General features: G+C 43.4%; 1 protein-coding gene across 2 annotated transcripts in view; it reads right to left on the reverse strand.

The window, feature by feature from the left end:
- Positions 1-2711: 2711 nt before the first annotated feature.
- Positions 2712-18228, reverse strand: part of LOC131034022 (thioredoxin O2, mitochondrial) — a 94827-nt gene continuing 79310 nt past the window's right edge. Inside the window, exons 6-7 of one of the 2 annotated variants that reach the window (XM_057965362.2) lie at positions 3292-3345; positions 2712-3151 (exon numbers count right to left, since the gene is read on the reverse strand). In XM_057965362.2, coding sequence (XP_057821345.2) covers positions 3328-3345 — 18 coding nt within the window. In that variant the 3' untranslated portion in view covers positions 2712-3151; positions 3292-3327. The remainder of the gene's footprint in view (positions 3152-3291; positions 3346-18228) is intronic. The other variant, XM_057965360.2, reaches the window with a different exon arrangement.

Raw genomic sequence — 18228 nt, forward strand, 5'->3', positions numbered from 1 at the left:
ATTCTCACCAATGAAATGGTGACAATTGTCAACATAAGATTGCTTGAGAGGAGATGTAAGAAGTATTAAATGTTTGAGAAGACCTCGTGGTTACCTTAGGAGGTAAGGGTTAAGGTTAGGTTAGAGTTATCCATTGGATAAACCTTTTACCCAAGGGGTAAACTCTTGTGCAAGGGTTAAAGGGATAACCAAAGTTAAAGCCATGAATGTTTGATGAGACCCTTGGGTTAGGTGAAAGTTGAGCTAAAGAGAAAGTCTCTAATCATGCAAGGAGGTTGAGTTAACCATTAATGGTTTGGAAGACTTTCAAAGTTAACTTGTTGAAGACATAAAGCCTTTAATAGTTTTCAAAGACTTTGAAGGTTTGAGAAGTGACTTCCATTTGTTTAGGAATGTGACAATATTTAAGAGATGGGTTAGGCTAATTTAGAAGTGATTAAAAGAATCTAGAAGGGGGGTTAGAAAGGCAAGTGGGAGATATAAGAGAATGCAAGTGGATGGAGGGTCATCTTAATTAAAATAAATTACTTTATTTCAACTAAAATAGATGCAACTTGCATAAATACAAGTGGGGGATTTAAATAAATAAATTAGATTTATTTACTTGCAATGAACAATTTAATTAAATATAAATTTAATTAAAAAGAGAGAAAGGAAAATTAATTAAACAAAGTGATTTATTTAATTAAAGGCTTAAGTGAACTTAATTAAATAAATTGAGTAATTTATTTAATCAAACAGATGAATGTGAATAATTTAATTAAATAAAGGAATGAGGTTCAAAATGAATATTAAATATTCACTTAGAAAAGTGGTCATTTTTATACGTCTACAGAAGGTAACATGGTCATGATAAGGGATTGCGTTACTCCACAACAAATAAGCCAAGCATTATTTATGGGTGAGACAAAATCTACTCAACCATAACTAACATAAATCAAAAGCTACCCCAAGGATAATTTAGAAGGTAATATAAACAAACCATTCGGCAAAGAACCAAGTACTGGTTTTCATTAATCTTTACACTCAACAACTCAATTGAAATCAAAATAACAACAATAACAATAAAAGTATAGATTATGTTCTATTTTGTGGGCCCACCAATCCTTTGTAACTATTTTATTTCCATATTTACATTTGATAATAATACTTTGATATTAAAATTTAAAAGCCAAATGATTTCTGCATTTCTTTTCACCTAGTATCATTTATCTTACTAGTTGGAAATAAATAAATTTTCAAGTCTATTTAGTATTTTATTGACAAGAACTCCCTGTAGGTTTATTCCTTTGACTGATGCATTTCTTCATTTTGCTTCCACTTGATCTTGGCTATAGCTGTTGGATAGATGGTTTCCTTTCAGAGTATATTTTAATTTTATAACCATTCCTTTCCAAATTTTTGTGGCCATTCTAACGCCCTACCATTTCTACTCGCGTTCTCTAAATGACCAAAATACAACAGTACCTCTCAACAACTCAGTTGTATTCCTGACAACAGCAGTAACACTACAGATTATGTCATCATCAATATCCCAAAAGTTGATATCACTAAAAATACCAATATTTGAACTCAACACGAACCCAATTTTATAAGCATAGACCAATCTAACAACAAAATTGTATCCAAATAACCTTGGAATAGCAGAATATGTCCAAAGTTTTGTTCAACCTAAAATATAGAACATTTTTTAATACGTTTTCAGGTCCTCTACAATATCTCTACTACTAATTTGTCTAATTAGCTATTTCTCCCAGCCTAAATAAATACATCAATATAAAGCACGTCCTTAGCAAAGGATCAACTGTAAAGCAATAAATATCAGACTTACCCAAAACAACAAAGATAAACAGGAAAATATATCAATGAATGCAAAAAATAATCAGATAAGAAAAACAGCTAATTCTAATCAAACAGAAGGCAAACCTTGTAAATCTCTTTAAACAAAACCTGAAAAAGTCTTTAAATTAAATGATGCCTACGAAAGCTACTGAAAACTTGAACTTGAAAACCGAAGCAAGTATTTTAAACAAAACACATGTTCTTACCGACATTGATCACATTTTTAGGTAATATCCATTACTTGCTCAAATAGAATATTCGTAGTCAACAGCAATGGGAGAGAGATTAAAAAGCAAGAAATATCGAGAGTTACCAAAGCTAAAATGCTCAACAAAGGAAATTTAAGTAATTAGTTTATCTGATTAACAGGGTCTTATCCATATCTTATAATGTTCTTCCAATAAGAAACACTGTTGCATGTAATTTCAGAAGGTTGAATCTGAATGTCCCTGTTCCAATTCTGCAATCACATTAGATAGCAACTACGAGTTATTTACCAATGATAAAGCTAATACCCATTACAAATGCAATAAAGTCTGTTTTAGTTTTCACCGGCAAAACATTTACAATACAAAGTTATTAACTTAATTGCTAATATATTTTGCAATGCAAAAGAAAATTGTCCTTCTAATCTTCATTATTTGCAATGCAGCTTCCATGAAGTTGTAGGGTGTATTAACATTTACATGAATGGAAACACAAACATACACACAGGTTATAAAAACCATTACAAAGGTCAAGTCATTGTTGCAGGCATGAATGGATCTCGAATTAGGCCAGATAAATTTTCCTGTGTGACTATATTATGTTTTGTGGAGTGTGTGTGTGTGTGTGTGTGTGTGCACATATTCCAACTCTTAAAACCAGAGTGACTTACATGGCTCTCATGTGACCCAAAAAGTTACATCATCATTCCCCTGCCTGGTACCAATCAGAATCAACAAGTAAAAGATACCAAAACATTGTGAAAACAACTGGTAATCTATTGTCACTCTGCATGATGGTCTCTAGAGCATCAAATATGTTTCCATTAATACACAGATATATAACCTATAAATATTTCAAGTACAATCATTATGCTATAGAAACTAAGCACTTTCTGACACTTAAAAATATAACTACATCTACTTGCAAAGGTACAACTTCAAAATGACTATCTTGGAACCACAGCTCGCTGTTTTAATTAAATTTCAGTAGGAACTGAAAATTATCAATCTGATAGATTTCCAATAATTTCCTTTAAGTGGCCAGGATCTGCTCCAATAAGATCTGCGACCTTTGCACCATTTTTGTAGAAATGGAAAGTTGGCTGCAGGGAAAACAGTAACAAACATTCAGACTAATGCTTCTTGTTTTGTTGATTTGTACACCCAAAAGTGACCTAAAGAAAAATATGAAAAAAAACAAGTTCTGTTGCAAAGAAAGCATGTAAATCTAGCATCTACTTACAGAGAAGACTTTCAAACAGAGTCATGTCAACAGCGACTACAAACTTTTGAGGAACTACAAAATTTAATAAATAACATAAGAAGGAATGATCATAGTACAAGTAAATAATACATTGTCAGCCTATATGATTCTTGATGTTTCTTCTTTTGAAAGATGTATTTGAAGAGTCAAAAGGAACAAGAATCCAGAAATTGATTTTTAGTTGATAAGAGCATCAGAAAAAGCTATAATGCCATAATCGATATATGGTGAACTAAAATGTGCCTTTTCCTATCATAACAACTACCAACAATGAAATGAGTAGTTAAGTTACAAGATTTGACACATTCAAAGCAACAACTGAAACTAAAAACATAATCCAACGGAACAGAAAACAATCAGGGGCAACATCATCACACACCAGATCAAACCTGGCAATGCTATGCAATGTACGGTGACTTATAAAAATCAGCTTTAACAGGATGGAGAGATAAATTTGAGAACCATCAAGAATGTAAGAAAAAAAATCTGTACACAAGTCATTTTATGAATATAGTTTTAACATCAGAAAAACGGAAATGTTCCCACTAAATGTGCAGACAATTACAACTCTGTATTCCTAACCCTCTATTAATAGTTACCGGAAGTCATGACACGAGTGTTTACCTTACTGGGTAAACAGGAAGAATACAGAAATCGAACAGCAATGCACAATGCAAATACAAAAGAAGTACCAGAATAAGCTTGCCATTAATGTCAAAAGATGTTCATATTATAATCTGTCGTCAACATTACATGTCCTCCAACACCCGGAGGTGGTACAATATATGTCAGCCGAAGGGGTGCGACCCAACCGTCGCGACTCCAACTACCTGCCCGTCGGCTAACTGACTATCAATAATTAACATTACTAAACTATACATTTTTTCCGATAACATCATCCCCCCCCAAAAAAGAAGTCGTCGCCGACGACTAACAACAAAATGGAGACAATGCATATATACACCCAAACAAAGTCAAGGAGGGGGCTGGGGAAGCGTCCCTGAAGTCGAAGGCTGGGATGCCGGTGTCTGGGCCGCCACGCGGGCGCGGAGGTCATAAACCTACTGAGTGCGTGCTGCCACATCCCGCTCCGCCACCAACACCTTCTCTAAAGCCGTCTTCACCATATGCGCAGCTTCCAGCAACTCCTCCTCTTTGGTATCCGCGGACTCTGTCATACCGACCAACTGAGTCTGCAACAAACCCCGCTCTGCAGTAACAGCATCCAACTCCTGCTGCACAAGGCTTCGCGCACTCTGCTCCTCCGACAGGCGGATGTCAACCGCAACCTTCTCTGCACGGGCTGTCTCAAGCTGTGCTAACAACTGCGTTCTCTCGGCTGCCCACGAAGCCTACTGGCTGGCGAGATCTCTCTCTATCTCTACACGAGCAGCCTCGCGGACCGCGGACTCATGCTGCGTCTACCGCAGTGCATAGTATGCATCCCTGTAAACCTGCTCAATCTGTCGGACGAGAGTAGCCACCCTACCCTCCACGACGGGCTGAGGCACACTCCAAGCCTCGATCATTGCATCTGTCTGAATAGCTGGCCACCCCTGTGACTCAAAGCATGTAGCAAAAGCTGTCGAACAGCCTACCCGCATAAACTGGAGGACCTGCTCTAATTCCTCCACAACCTGCTGCAAAGCTCGCATCTGAGCTGTTGCCACCACTCGCCGACCCCTCGTCACCATATATGCTAAGTAAGCCTCAATGTCCTCCCCATCCTGCCCCGAAGGCTGGGACCCCGATATAGGTGCAAGGGGCTCGAGTGGGACCAAAACTGCTGCATCCTGCTGGCACAAAGGTGTCTCCTCTACCCCCGCCTGCTCCTGGATAGCAGGGACGACTTCTCCTATCTCATGCCCTACTGCTGGTACCTGTGTCTCACCCGATGTATCCTCCAAGTCTACCACCTCCGTCAGAGGCTCTCGCCGAGGTGAGAATACAGCAGCTCCTACTGGTGGCATCACCGTCATCTGAAATCGCCGGGTCAGCCAACTCCCCATAGCCACCACCGATGGATCCGTACTCAACACCTCCGGGCCACTCTCCACCTCGAAAGTGTGTCTATCCAGGGGCTCCTCCAACAAAGAGGCAGACACAGTCACTACTGCCTCGGATCCCACAACGTCCAGCCGCACCTGAGGCTCTGCGTCGACCACCTCCCTGTGCTCCTCTTCTGCCACTACTTGTTGCGGTGATCCACACGACTCCGCCGTGCCTTCTGTGCGTGCCTCTATGGCCGGAGGCGGTCCCGCGGGTGGCGCATTAGCCTGCGGAGGTGGTACGATGGAAGGTGATGCCACCTGCTGCATTGGCCAAAGTGCAACGGGTGTGCGGCCCTCCCCAAAAGCTGGAATCGACGTGCCTCCCACTCCCGCGGATGACCTCACAAGTGTGCCAAGTGGTAGTGAGGGTGGCGCAAACAAGACTCGCTCCCCCGCGGGCTCCATCCTCCCCTCTCCTGTCACCCTACTGCTACTATCCTCCGCCGAATCCTCTTCCTCCGAAGCCTCTTCGCTGCTGGAAGTCTCTCTTCCACTATCAGGTTCTGCCGAGGGGGTCTCTACTATCCTTTTCCGTTTCGCGGAATAATGGCCAATGTCAAGGTGTCTCCAATGCATGATAGGAGGCTCACCTACAGTCAATGGTCTCTGCGGCTGTATCTCCAATTCTGCCTCCGGTACTACTTCTCGCGTGGCCTCCAGAAACAATCCGATGGCATAGTGGGGCATGTAAAACGTGCGGTGCTCCATCATCAAGAACTCGCACATCCACTCTGATAACAATGTAGCCCAATCATACACAACGCCATTCAGAAGTCCATTCATCAATATGATCTGTGGGAGAGCGATGTCCGATGCCCTACCAGACCCCGTCAACCTGCTCTTGATGATGTCCATTATGCACCGCCAATGGCCCTCTGCAACAAAAGACCTACGCATCCCACGGCTCTTCGTGGCATCAACAATGCTCTCCAATTCTGCTGTGGTCAAGTCTCGGGATACTCGTTTAATCCAATATTCTTTTTCCTCCCGCGTCATCTTCTTAGCTTTCAATTCCACTTTCTTGCCATGTACTCCTGGAATGCCAAACACTCTCGTAAAATCTGTCGGTTTGAAGGATATCGTGATATCCCTCCCAAGGTACTCAAAAGTACTCGTCCGTGAATGGCTATCAAAGGTATCAACCATGAACCGTAATGCTACTCAAATGATACTGTCTCCCTAGCCAATTTGTCCTCAATAGCCATCCGTGTTGCTCTCCCGGCATCCAACTCCTGGGTACGTTGAACTAAGTCTCACGCGACTATTGCCTCCAACCTGGTGATCAGCTCCTCCCGAGCCCTCTATGCATCCACCAAGGCAACCTCACGTCCAGCCGAGACATACTCCGAGTTCCTCAAAGCGCACCAGTCATGCCTGGAGGTGGCCACAATCCACTGGCACAAATGCTAGGAGACACCTCAAATCCTCCATCACACTCCCCAAAGGCCAAAAACTGAACTGAATAACTCCCTGGTGTCATACAATTGCGCTGACCTGCAATGCCTTCCCTCAAACTCTGTTTGTTCCCAACCTCCAAATCCGTCTCCCTCTACGGCTTATGGCTTCCTCGCTAATGCTTAGCTGCAAGCTTCTTTCTCACAGTACGGACAACCACAACACTTCCCGTGGTACTCTGTAGCTCAAAATAAACTGGGGGTCTGGGGGCAACGCCCCCAGCGGGGTCGAGGGGCAGCGCCCCTCGCGGGGTCTGGGGCAGCGCCCCAGCGGGGACGAGGGGCAATGCCCCCGCGGGGTTGAGGGGCAGCACTAGCACTAGCACCTCCAATCGTGTGGTCGACACCCTTCTTATCGTACGGACACACCTCCGGTCAACAACAGCACTGGCACCTCCAATCGTGTGGCTGCTTGGTCTACCTGTGGCGGTCGTTTTGCCCTTACGTGGCTGTGTGGATTGTGCGGGCTTGGTCTCTTTTTTTCTTTTTCCTTTTGCGGCTGCTGCGCGTTGGTGTGCGTAACCGCGGTCGTTTTGCCCTTACGTGGCTGTGTGGATTGTGCGGGCTTGGTCTCTTTTTTTCTTTTTCCTTTTGTGGCTGCTGCGCGTTGGTGTGCGTAACCCTTGCTGTGCGTGTTGATTGTGCGGTGCGTCCCTTTCCCTGGCTGGTGATGTGCCTTCGACGGTGTGCGGGGTCTTTTCCTTTACCCTTCGCGCCTCGCGGTGTCCGATGCCTTTTCCTTCGCGCCCCGCGGTGTTCGATGCTGTGCGGTGTGCGGCGTGGTGGCTTCTTCGTGCGGTGTGGTGACTTCCTCGTGCGGCGTGGTGGCTTCCTCCTATCCTCGGTGTGCGGCGTTCCTTTTTTTTCCCTTGCGCGGCGTTTTATCCTTGCGCGGCGGTGTCTTCGTGCGGCGTTTTATCCGTTTTGCGCGGCCTTCAGTGGCTCCCACCGCACGATGGTGTCACCGTCGGTGGTTCCACCGCACGGTGGCTCCACCGTCGGTGGTCCCACCGCACGATGGTTCCACCGTCGGTGGTTTCACCGCACGATGGTTCCATCGTACGGTGATGCCACCTTCGATGGTTCCATCGTACGGTGATGCCACCTTCGGTGGGCCCACCGTACGGTGGCCACTTTCTCTTCCCCACCGTACGGTGGCCTTTTTTCTCTTTTTTCCGTACGGTCACTGTCGTACGACCGTGCGATTTTTTTTCTCTTTTTTTTTTTTTTTAAAAGTTGTCTAGAGAGTCTTCGGCTTGGGTCCCCTGTCTCTGGGATCGCTCTTCATCCTTCTCGATTGTCCTCGCCCAAAAGTCTCCTGCTTTTGTCCCGTGCCTCTCGAGTCGCTTGCCCGGCCTCTTAGGTCCCCCTCCATCCTCTCGGGTCCCCCTCCGGGCTCTCGGGTGTCTATCCGGCCTCTCGGGTCCCCTGCGCACTTCGCGTGGTAAGGTTTCAATTTGTACCCGTTGGTGGCCAATCTATTTTCAATGGCCATCGGAAGACCTGGAACCACAAATTCTACAGGGACCACGACCTCCTTCCCGTACATAAGAAGAAGAAGGATAATAAAGATTTTGAAGGCTGCGGCCTTCCACACAGGGTTCCAATCGTTGCCGACACTCTTCGGATTATTTACGTCGCCAGGGTTTGGGGCGTCTCGCTTCCAATATTCTTTGTATTATGGCAGGTACACCTCTGTTGGTTGCTCTGGTTCCTCTACTTCGAGCCTATAGCTTTGGAACATTTCGTAATCCTCCATTTGCCAGTGGAAGAGCCCATTAAGTGAGCATACCTCATCTTCAGAACATCCCTCCAATTCGAGCACCCCTTCACTGTTGGGCTCCATCGCGTTCTTGCCCTTGCTTTCATCGCGTTCTTGCCCTTGCTTTCATCGGGGCCCCTTTCCCTTTTATTAGAGTCCTCTGAGTCCGAGTCGGAAGAGGCGAGCTCTTCGCCGACATCTTGGGTGTGTAGGTCAATGGTATATTTCCGCCCTCCCTTCTCCATGGAAAGTGTATTTTTCTTCCAGTTGTGGTTTACCCTTGCGTTGATCAACCACGCTCTCCCCAGGATGGCGTCATAGCCTTTCTTCTTCGAGGGAATAACCACGAAATCTAACAAGAATGGTTGCGTACCAATTGTCACTTGTTGGGCCATCAACAGGCCGAGTGGCTTAATGCCGTGTTGGTCCGCTCCCACCAGGTTGAATGTGGGTGGCCACAGGGTGGGCTTCCCCAGCCGCTTCCATGTTTCTTCTGGTAGTACATTCACCCCAGATCCACCATCCACAATGGTGTCCTTCAGAATGGTCCCACGAATACCCATTTCTACCACAGCTGGGTGTCTACCACTGCTCAAGGCTAGTAACATCGGGTCAGTCGAAGGGCTGACGGAAACCTCCACCTGTGGTGTACTCTTCAAAGCGGTGGCGGGAACCCCTACTTGTGGTGCACTCGACGATGCGGTGGCGGGAACCCGTACCTGTGGTGCACTTGACGATGCGGTGCTTTGCACATTGGTGAGGATGGCAGTCCTCAATTGTGGCATAGAGTCTAGAAGGTCTTTTACCTTTATCGGCACCTCCATCTGCAAGATTTGCCCAATGATGTTATTTTCCGCTTTCGTTCGGTCGTCATCTCACGTTCAATATTGGCCTTTGCCTCCCGTAATCTCTCCTTCTCCGTACGGGGGTCGGGATAAGTGGCTTTTTTCGTCTGGGCGCGGGTGATCACCAGTACTTCTTTCTTGCGAGTCTTCTCAGCCTTCTCAATGTTGAGGAGATTAACCCCTGCCTGCGGGCAATTTGCGTCCTCATGGTCGCCTGGCCCACACCAACGGCAGAGGTGCTGAGGGGTGGCTTCCTTCGTGCAATCACGGGCGAAGTGCCCCCATTGATTACAGGCCCTACATTGGATAATTGGTCGGCCCTTGGCGTCATACTGGATACGGCTTCCGTTATTGTTATTGTTGCTATTCCTTCCGTCGTCGCGTCTGTTGTCCCGGTATCCTCCAGATGATGTCATTGTGTTAGTATGTTGGCCGGTACCCGCTGGTGCGGATGTTGTGGCCTGCTCCGTGAACAGCACTTGGTTCATTTGCGTTCCTCGGGTCTTCATGTTGTATGGGCACTCCCTGGTGGAGTGTCCCATCACTTGGCAAATCTCGCAGAATGACTTCTTTTGGCAAGTACCCTTTGTGTGCCCTTCCTCTTTGCACTCAATGCACCATATGTCCCCTTCGTTCCGACCCGTGCTTCTCATTATTTTGAATTCTTTTCTCATTCGCTCCATGTCTTTCTGGAGCACTTGCACCCGTTTGCCAGCCTCGTCGTCGCTACTGCTTTCCTGTGAAGAGTCATCATCCTCGGATGAGGATTTATTACTTTTCTTCTTCTTTGATGTTTTGTGTTCGCTCTCCAGGTCCATCGCCCTATTATAAGCGTCGTCATATGACGTCGGGGGTACAATTTTCATCTTCCTCCGTAGGGAGGATTTCAACCCTTCAACGAACCATCGTTTCTTCAATCCATCTGCGGGTTGGCTCTCCATTTTACCCAAGAGTTCTTTCAGTCTCCTGCTGTATGCCCGTACTGTCTCCTTAGTACCTTGCTTGGTACTATATATCTCTGTTACAATTTCGTTGTCGTCATGGAGCAATCGAAACTCCTCCGTGAATTCCTTCTATAAGTTAGCCCATGTGGCCACTTTTTGCTTATCTATATCGGAGTACCAATCTATGGCGACTCCACGTAACGTGGTTGGAAACTGCTGTACCCAGTCATCCTGGTCTGTTACTCCGTTGGCAGACCAAATGGTTTCACATGTACGACAGTGCCGTAAGGGGTCTTCCTTGCCGTCCCCTGTGAACTTTGGTAATTTTTGTTTGCTCGCCATCCCTGATCGTCTTCCTGGAGGCGGTTGTGTCTGTGTCTGTGGCTGTGTCTGTGGCCCTGCGCTGCTACCTCCGGTAGTGTTGGTGGTGTGTCCTGGAGGTACGGTGTTTTGCCCGTCGCGTGTGGCACCTACACCCGTACTGTTGCCCTCCCCTTCGTTCTGACACGCTCCTACTCCTGCTTCCCGTTGGTGATCTTCACTCCGTGGCGTGAGGGATAAGTTCCTAAACTGATCCCGAGTCTCCTCGACTAGATTTCGCCATAACCTTGTTTCTTCTAGAAATTCTTCGTGGCTCCGCGTCCTACGATGATCTGGCGACGCGTAGAAATTTCCGTCGGCCTCTGCACCTTCCGTGACACCTCCTTGGTTCCCCTCGGGCCCCCCTTCGGCAGGTCGTCCTTCGGCAAGTTGCCTTAGCCTCCGTCTACGTTCTACTTGCTGCTCCAGAATCAAAGCCCTCTGCGCGGCCTCCCACTCGTTCGTTTCCGGTTTTCTATTCCTATCTTTATTCAATAGGTTTGGCATTAATTGTCACACATCTCCATAACTCTCAATTCTTAAATCAAAACATATCTTTATTAATTCATCTGCTCAAGTACAACTTGTGTCAATGACACTTTTATTTGAAAATAAGAAGTTCACAGTTCAATTCCCTCCTGGCCTGGCACCATCTCTTTCTGTTTCCTGTCGGCTGTTTTCTTCGTAGCGTTGCAAGATTTGTTGTCGTCGCTCTTCTTGGGCAACTTCCTCCAGGCGGCCCTGTTGTGCCAGCGATGCCTGTGCAAGCAACCGGGGGAGGTAGTTCATTAACCGGTTTACTGCCGGGCTAACCTCCAGCGCTGTCCACACGGCACTTGGTGGGATTTATGCCTCCGCCGCTTCTCGTCGAACGTATGTCTGAATGGCTACCTGGAGCAAAATCGAAAATTCTCGCGTTGCCGTGTCTTCTCCTGTGTAAAGTTCTGTCCGCGCGTCGTCGGCCTCCGGGTTTACTTCACCAACGGGTAGGCCCATTGTGTTTGTGCACCATCCGTGTCTTCCGTTCCCGAGTTTGTCTAGGCAGCGGCGCCAAATGTTTACCTTACTGGGTAAACAGGAAGAATACAGAAATCGAACAGCAATGCACAATGCAAATACAAAAGAAGTACCAGAATAAGCTTGCCATTAATGTCAAAAGATGTTCATATTATAATCTGTCGTCAACATTACATGTCCTCCAACACCCGGAGGTGGTACAATATATGTCAGCCGAAGGGGTGCGACCCAACCGTCGCGACTCCAACTACCTACCCGTCGGCTAACTGACTATCAATAATTAACATTACTAAACTATACATTTTTTCCGATAACGACGAGCTCATAAATCTTTGATGTAATAAAATTAGATATCAGTCACTGCTGCATGGTCCTTAGAAATTTGAATACATGAATAGCCTTTAATGAATGAGCTTGAACCAATACATACCCCTCCTACTATTATTCATTAGCATATGGCATCTCACAAAGATAACTGTTGACACAACAATATGAACGATTGTAACCTTCAGATGGGTTCTATAACAAACTAAAATAGCCTAAGACACAAATGGCAAATGTATTAGCTTTCTCGTTAATAAGCTTCATATTTATCAGGGTTTTCTACCAAAGGGCTAATTTTAATGAACAGACATGCTTTATTAGTGGAAAATAAAGATCTTTCAAAATATAATGCCGATGGCCATTCTTGGATTTGTGCAACATCTAGACTTTATGTCTTGTACTGCTTTGAACCCATCAAATTATAATGTGACACAAAGGATATCAGCTAATAATGCATATTTAGATTTAAAAACACAACTTTCTATAGTACACCAATGAAGGCACTTAGAAATGTTTTCAGAGGGAACCTTCAAAGTTTGTTGAAGCCTAGATAATTTACAGTCTTGCCTGTTTCCACAGAAAATGCATCCCAATTATCTCTCTATAGCTTCTTTTTTGTTGCACACAATGACCATCCATCCCCTTAATTTGTTGAGAAGGAGTGAGATACTTAACTGGATTAGATATTTGTTTGACAAGATCTCAGGCATTGACTATTTTTGACTCAAAAAAGTATTGTGCTTCGTGTAAGTACTTCCCTGCATTACCTATCAGTGTTAAGCAGCTCCTACGCATTTTCTTCTTGAATTTGTACTCATGACAGTGTTCCTGGCTTGCAGAACCTCGTTCACTAGGCAGAATCACTCTAATCTAGAAATTGAGTAAGTTATTTTCTTTACATCATCCATGGAGTTTCAGCTGTATATTAGAGATGATTAGAAAGTAATTAATGTTAATTTTGTGGATCAGAATTAAAATTTATCTTGTTCTATGTATTATCTATCACTGAATTGTTGTATAAATCTGATTGTCTTCTTTTATGTTGCAGGAGAGGAGGGGCATTTTTATTTCAATGTCCATTCTCACACATTTCATTTGGTATATGTAGTGGGCTGGGTACGGTCAAGCGATGCCTTGACCGGCCATGTCTTTTGGACATGGCTGATCAAGACATCACTTGATCGTGCCCCCTCACGATAATAAATGTTTGAATGAGAGACTTCATTTATCTCTCATTCAATCATTTATCTTACCAAGGCTATCATGCATTAACACTCCCTCTTAGCTAGATAAGATAAATGTAAAAGGTATTGGGAGCAATATTCATAAATCGTATGATGCTTATCTTGGGACCATAGTTTCAAGATGTGAATTGCCTCTGTCGGCGATTCTATTCACAAACTCTTGAGTGGATTGCCTCTATCAGCGATTCTATCCATAAGCTCTTGTGTGGATTGCCTCAATCGGCGATTCTATCCACAAGCTCCTGTGTGGATTGCCTCAATCGGCGATTCTATCCATGAGCTCTCACGTGGATTGCCTCAGTCGGCGATTCTATCCATGAGCTCTTACGTGGATTGCCTTAGTCGGCGATTCTATCCATGAGCTTTTGTGTGGATTGCCTCAATCGGCGATTCTATCCACAAGCTCTTACGTGGATTGCCTCAGTCGGCGATTCTATCCATGAGCTCTTGTGTGGATTGCCTCTGTCAGCGATTCTATCCACAAGCTTTTACGTGGATTGCCTCAGTCGGCGATTCTATCCACAATCTTGAGTTATTGTAAGATCGTCACCTTCCAATAACCTCAACAATACAAGTGGAAATCATTTGGAAGTCGTCACTTCCTTATGATTTACACAGGGCCCATAAAATAATTATTAGTATTAATAATAATAATCAATATTTACAATTTTTACCTCAGAAGTGCTCAATCTTGATTAGTAAGCTCCCTCTCAATCACAAGGTATCTTGAGTTTCTTCTAGAGAACATATTTTTCTGAACATACGTCTGAATTTCTGACTTCAGCAAGGGACGCTTGTAGTTTAAGTTTGAGAGGACAAGTTCTTGCAATGTGGCCATATTCGAGACTTTCAAGGAGATATCAATCTGATCTTAATCGGATCTTCCTTCAGGCGGTTAGGCTTTATAGAAGGAAACCTGGCTCTGATACCATGTTAATTTTGTGGATCAGAATTAAAATTTATCTTGTTCTATGTATTATCTATCACTGAATTGTTGTATAAATCTGATTGTCTTCTTTTATGTTGCAGGAAAGGAGGAGCATTTTTATTTCAATGTCCATTCTCACACATTTCATTTGGTATATGTAGTGGGCTGGGTACGGTCAAGCGATGCCTTGACCAGCCATGTCTTTTGGACATGGCCGATCAAGACATCACTTGATTGTGCCCCCTCACGATAATAAATGTTTGAATGAGAGACTTCATTTATCTCTCATTCAATCATTTATCTTACCGAGGCTATCATGCATTAACAATTAATCCTGAAGATGCTAGAATATTCATCCATGCATAAGGCATAGTATTTTGTCATTTTGTAGCAAACGAAATTTAACAAGGGTCAATTTCTAAACCACTCAAACTAATCCAATCTATCCAGGAAATACAAAATTGAGGAGGTTCGGCACATGAGAAGAATAAAAAAGTTAGATTCCTCAACTGTAATGCATTGGGCATACTTTGTAACAGTGCATATGATTGATAATGAAACAAAGACAATGGTGATTTTAACGGAATTCTTCTGCCTACATGAGATCACTTAGATGATCTCTGATTGGATTTCAAGACTTGCTTCTCAATTTTAAAAGGAATCAATTGCAAAACTTGGGACAAAGACTGATTGACAAATTGAACATGTAAATCAACTGTTAGAGAACACGTTGCAGATGCATCTGAGATATCCATGAAGCTGATCAAGTACAGCAATTACCCTTGGTGACTACCATTATCTTCACCTACATTGCGGCAACCAACTTTTCAAAGTCTATTTGGTGTTGTTCGTGTAGTATTAAAAAACTTCCATATATTCAGTCACTTGACTGGTGTTTAAATTTAAATTCAGAGCAAAATTAGTAAATATGAATAGAAAAAACATTGTGGCATGAAGTTGGTTATTATGTTTGACAAACAGAAAGAAAATGTTGTAACTTCATTTTCCTAAATGGATAACAAACACAGAGATTGACATTTTGAATACGGTTTTTTGGAACAACTTGAACATATGGGATACAGTTTAACATTTTGGTGAGCTTAAATCACATCGCCTTTGCAATTATTGAAAGACACATAAAAGATTGACTTCAGAAAATTCTAGGTTCTCGGGACTTTGAAAAAGTCCAGATACACATCCTTTGGCACAAGACATACCTTGCACCAAAAAATGTCCTTTTACCAGAGCACTCAAGATGGTCTTGTTGACGTGTTTTTTTATGACAGCATCTAACACACAATAAATTTGCCTAACGATCACTTCAGTCTCTCTTGATCAAAGTGCGATCGCATGCTAAGATTGCAAGAAGTTAAAACAATCGACTCCAAGGTTCCTTTATGCTACGGACGTGACTCACTTGGCTGATGTAATTGCTATGTACCCAAACACTTGCAAAGCCGAGAGACTGACGAGACTGCCACCAAAACCCACAAAAAACCAAAACCAAACGACCAAAAGGGCCTAAAAGGTAGGGCTATCTGGGATGGGGCGATGTGTGAAAAAGTCACAACATCTAGCCCCCACCCGAATAAATGTTCCTGAACATTTCAGTTTTTCAAAAATAAAATACAATCCATGGGGAAAGTGTTGAAAAACACTTTAGGGCGAGAACCCAAATTAAAGCACATTCATCTTGGGATTGCATAAGTGTGTGCATGTGCATCAATTCCATCTCACAAGACCATCCAGACTACTAGAATTAGTCATGGCTGCTAAAGGTATCTATACTTCAAAAGCATCTGGGACATTGCCTCACTGCCAGTCAAGCGTCCATAGCTCCGATGAGGTTGTCTCTAAAATTCCCACGAATATTGCTCCACTGCCAGCCAAGCGTCCATAGCCCTGGTGGAGTTATCCGCATATTCCCAAAGCCAATATTTTGATATTTCTTTTCACCTTTCTTTTTCTTCTTTTTTTTTTTTGATATTTCGTTTTTGTTCTGTCAATTCCTTTGGCTCGTAAGCGATGAAACTTACTAAGGGTTTGGAAATTTCAGTGGCGCTGAAGCAAGATTTAGGATTTTCACCAGCTATAACCTCTTCTAAGAGATCTAAATGACTTAGAGCAACTGATAACATAAGTGGAATACAACATCATCACCCCACCCACAAACAAGAACTCCAAACAATTTAGGCCACTCCAAAACCCCTAAACCTAAGCAAAATCACTTGAACGGACAAGCTCAAGGGAAACCAGCACCAAATGCTGAAAACCAAAACTCAAACCAAAATCCCAAAACGGGAGAGGGGAAAGCCAAAAGAAAAACAAAACAAACCAAAACCCCAAAGGGAAAGGGGAAAACCCAAAGACCCACGGGAAAACAAAACAAAAACAAGCGAAAGGGAAACCTAGTCTAATAAGAAAAAAAAAATTGAATGAACAATACTCACAAGACCAAAATATATACAACTCCTAACATGATTTCTCAGTATGTGCAAGAGCAACAGGGCATTAGTCATGGTTCGAAGCCCTACAAATTCATCTTTAAACTCAAAAAAGTAATCTTTCACAATACAAATCTCAAACTCAAGCAAAACTTCAAGTAAGATTAACAATTGCGGCAACTCATTGGGACCACGATTAATCCATAAACAAGTTGTTCCTAAATTTCCGTAATCAAATTCATAACTTTCAAACTCAGGGGCAAGGAAAGAGACAACCTGGTGGTCTTCATCCTCAGGCAGGAATTCTTGTATTTCATCCACTGCTTCGTCAGGAGGTTGGAGCTGGTGATGTATCATCCCACTTGCATCTAGAATATGTAGATTGGGATCACATTCAATGGCAGGCAAACCCTAGTGTGAGATGGATTTGAATGGGAACTTGCAAATATAGGACATTTCTCCAGCTAACTCCTTTTGAATATTTGATAACAAGTTGAACCCCCAACCCGAATAAATCGTCATACTTTACTTCTATCACGACAACTTGTTCCTCGATCGGCATCTCACGTGTCTCAATTTCTTTTAACAATTCTTAAGATTGCAAGAAGTTAAAACAATCGACTCCAAGTTTCCTTTATGCTACGGACGTGACTCAGCTGGTTGATGTGATTGTTGGTAATCCAAGGGACCTTACGTTTGCATCATTCTTTCACTTCTTTGTTGTGGCTGGAACTCCATCATCGGATATGGCAATTCTACGATGTTGCTGCTTCGAATGGACTAAAATGAATTGAAAATAAAGGGGAAAGGGTTTAGAAAGATCTAAATCTATTCCTAAGGGCCAGGATATCAACAGTTAATGCTTTGGTGGACAAATTCCAAACAAACCAAGCTTTGCTTCGCCAAGATAAACTACAACACCGCAAGAACCGGTGCAATCTTTTGAGGATGTTGAAGGATTTTCAAATCGAGAAAGTGCATTTGAATACCCAAAACGGCCCAATCCAAACGACTATTCACAACCAAACTTAGCACAAGTTTAGTGGCTCGGGCTAACTTTACACTGCAACTTACAATCAGCAAGATGCAAAAAGTATGAACCATGGAAATTCATCAGACACCATTACATTCTCCATTGAAATCAAAGAACTTTACTATTTCTACTCTAAGTGAGGAAGGTGTTGCCGTGAATAATCATTATGTTATGTTGTTATATTATGTTTATGTTGTCGTCGGTAATAATGAGTTACGGCAATCAGTTAGTTAGCCGACGGGTAGGTAGTTGGAGTCGCGACGGTTGTGTCGCACCCCTTCGGGTATTATATATTGTGTACCTTTTCTTTGAAGTGGGATCAGGATAGTCGTGTCAAATGTAATGTTATAAGCACTTATTGTACATGGACTGTGGAATTAATATAGAGGCTGGTTATTTAATATATTTCCATTATGTTATGTGCATTTACGTTCTGCATTTAACCGTTTACCCGCGAGGGCAAACATTTGGCGCTGTTGCCTAGACGAACTCGGGAACGGAAGCCACAAA

Source organism: Cryptomeria japonica, chromosome 2 (assembly GCF_030272615.1).
Source record: "Cryptomeria japonica chromosome 2, Sugi_1.0, whole genome shotgun sequence".
Taxonomy (NCBI): Eukaryota; Viridiplantae; Streptophyta; class Pinopsida; order Cupressales; family Cupressaceae; genus Cryptomeria; species Cryptomeria japonica.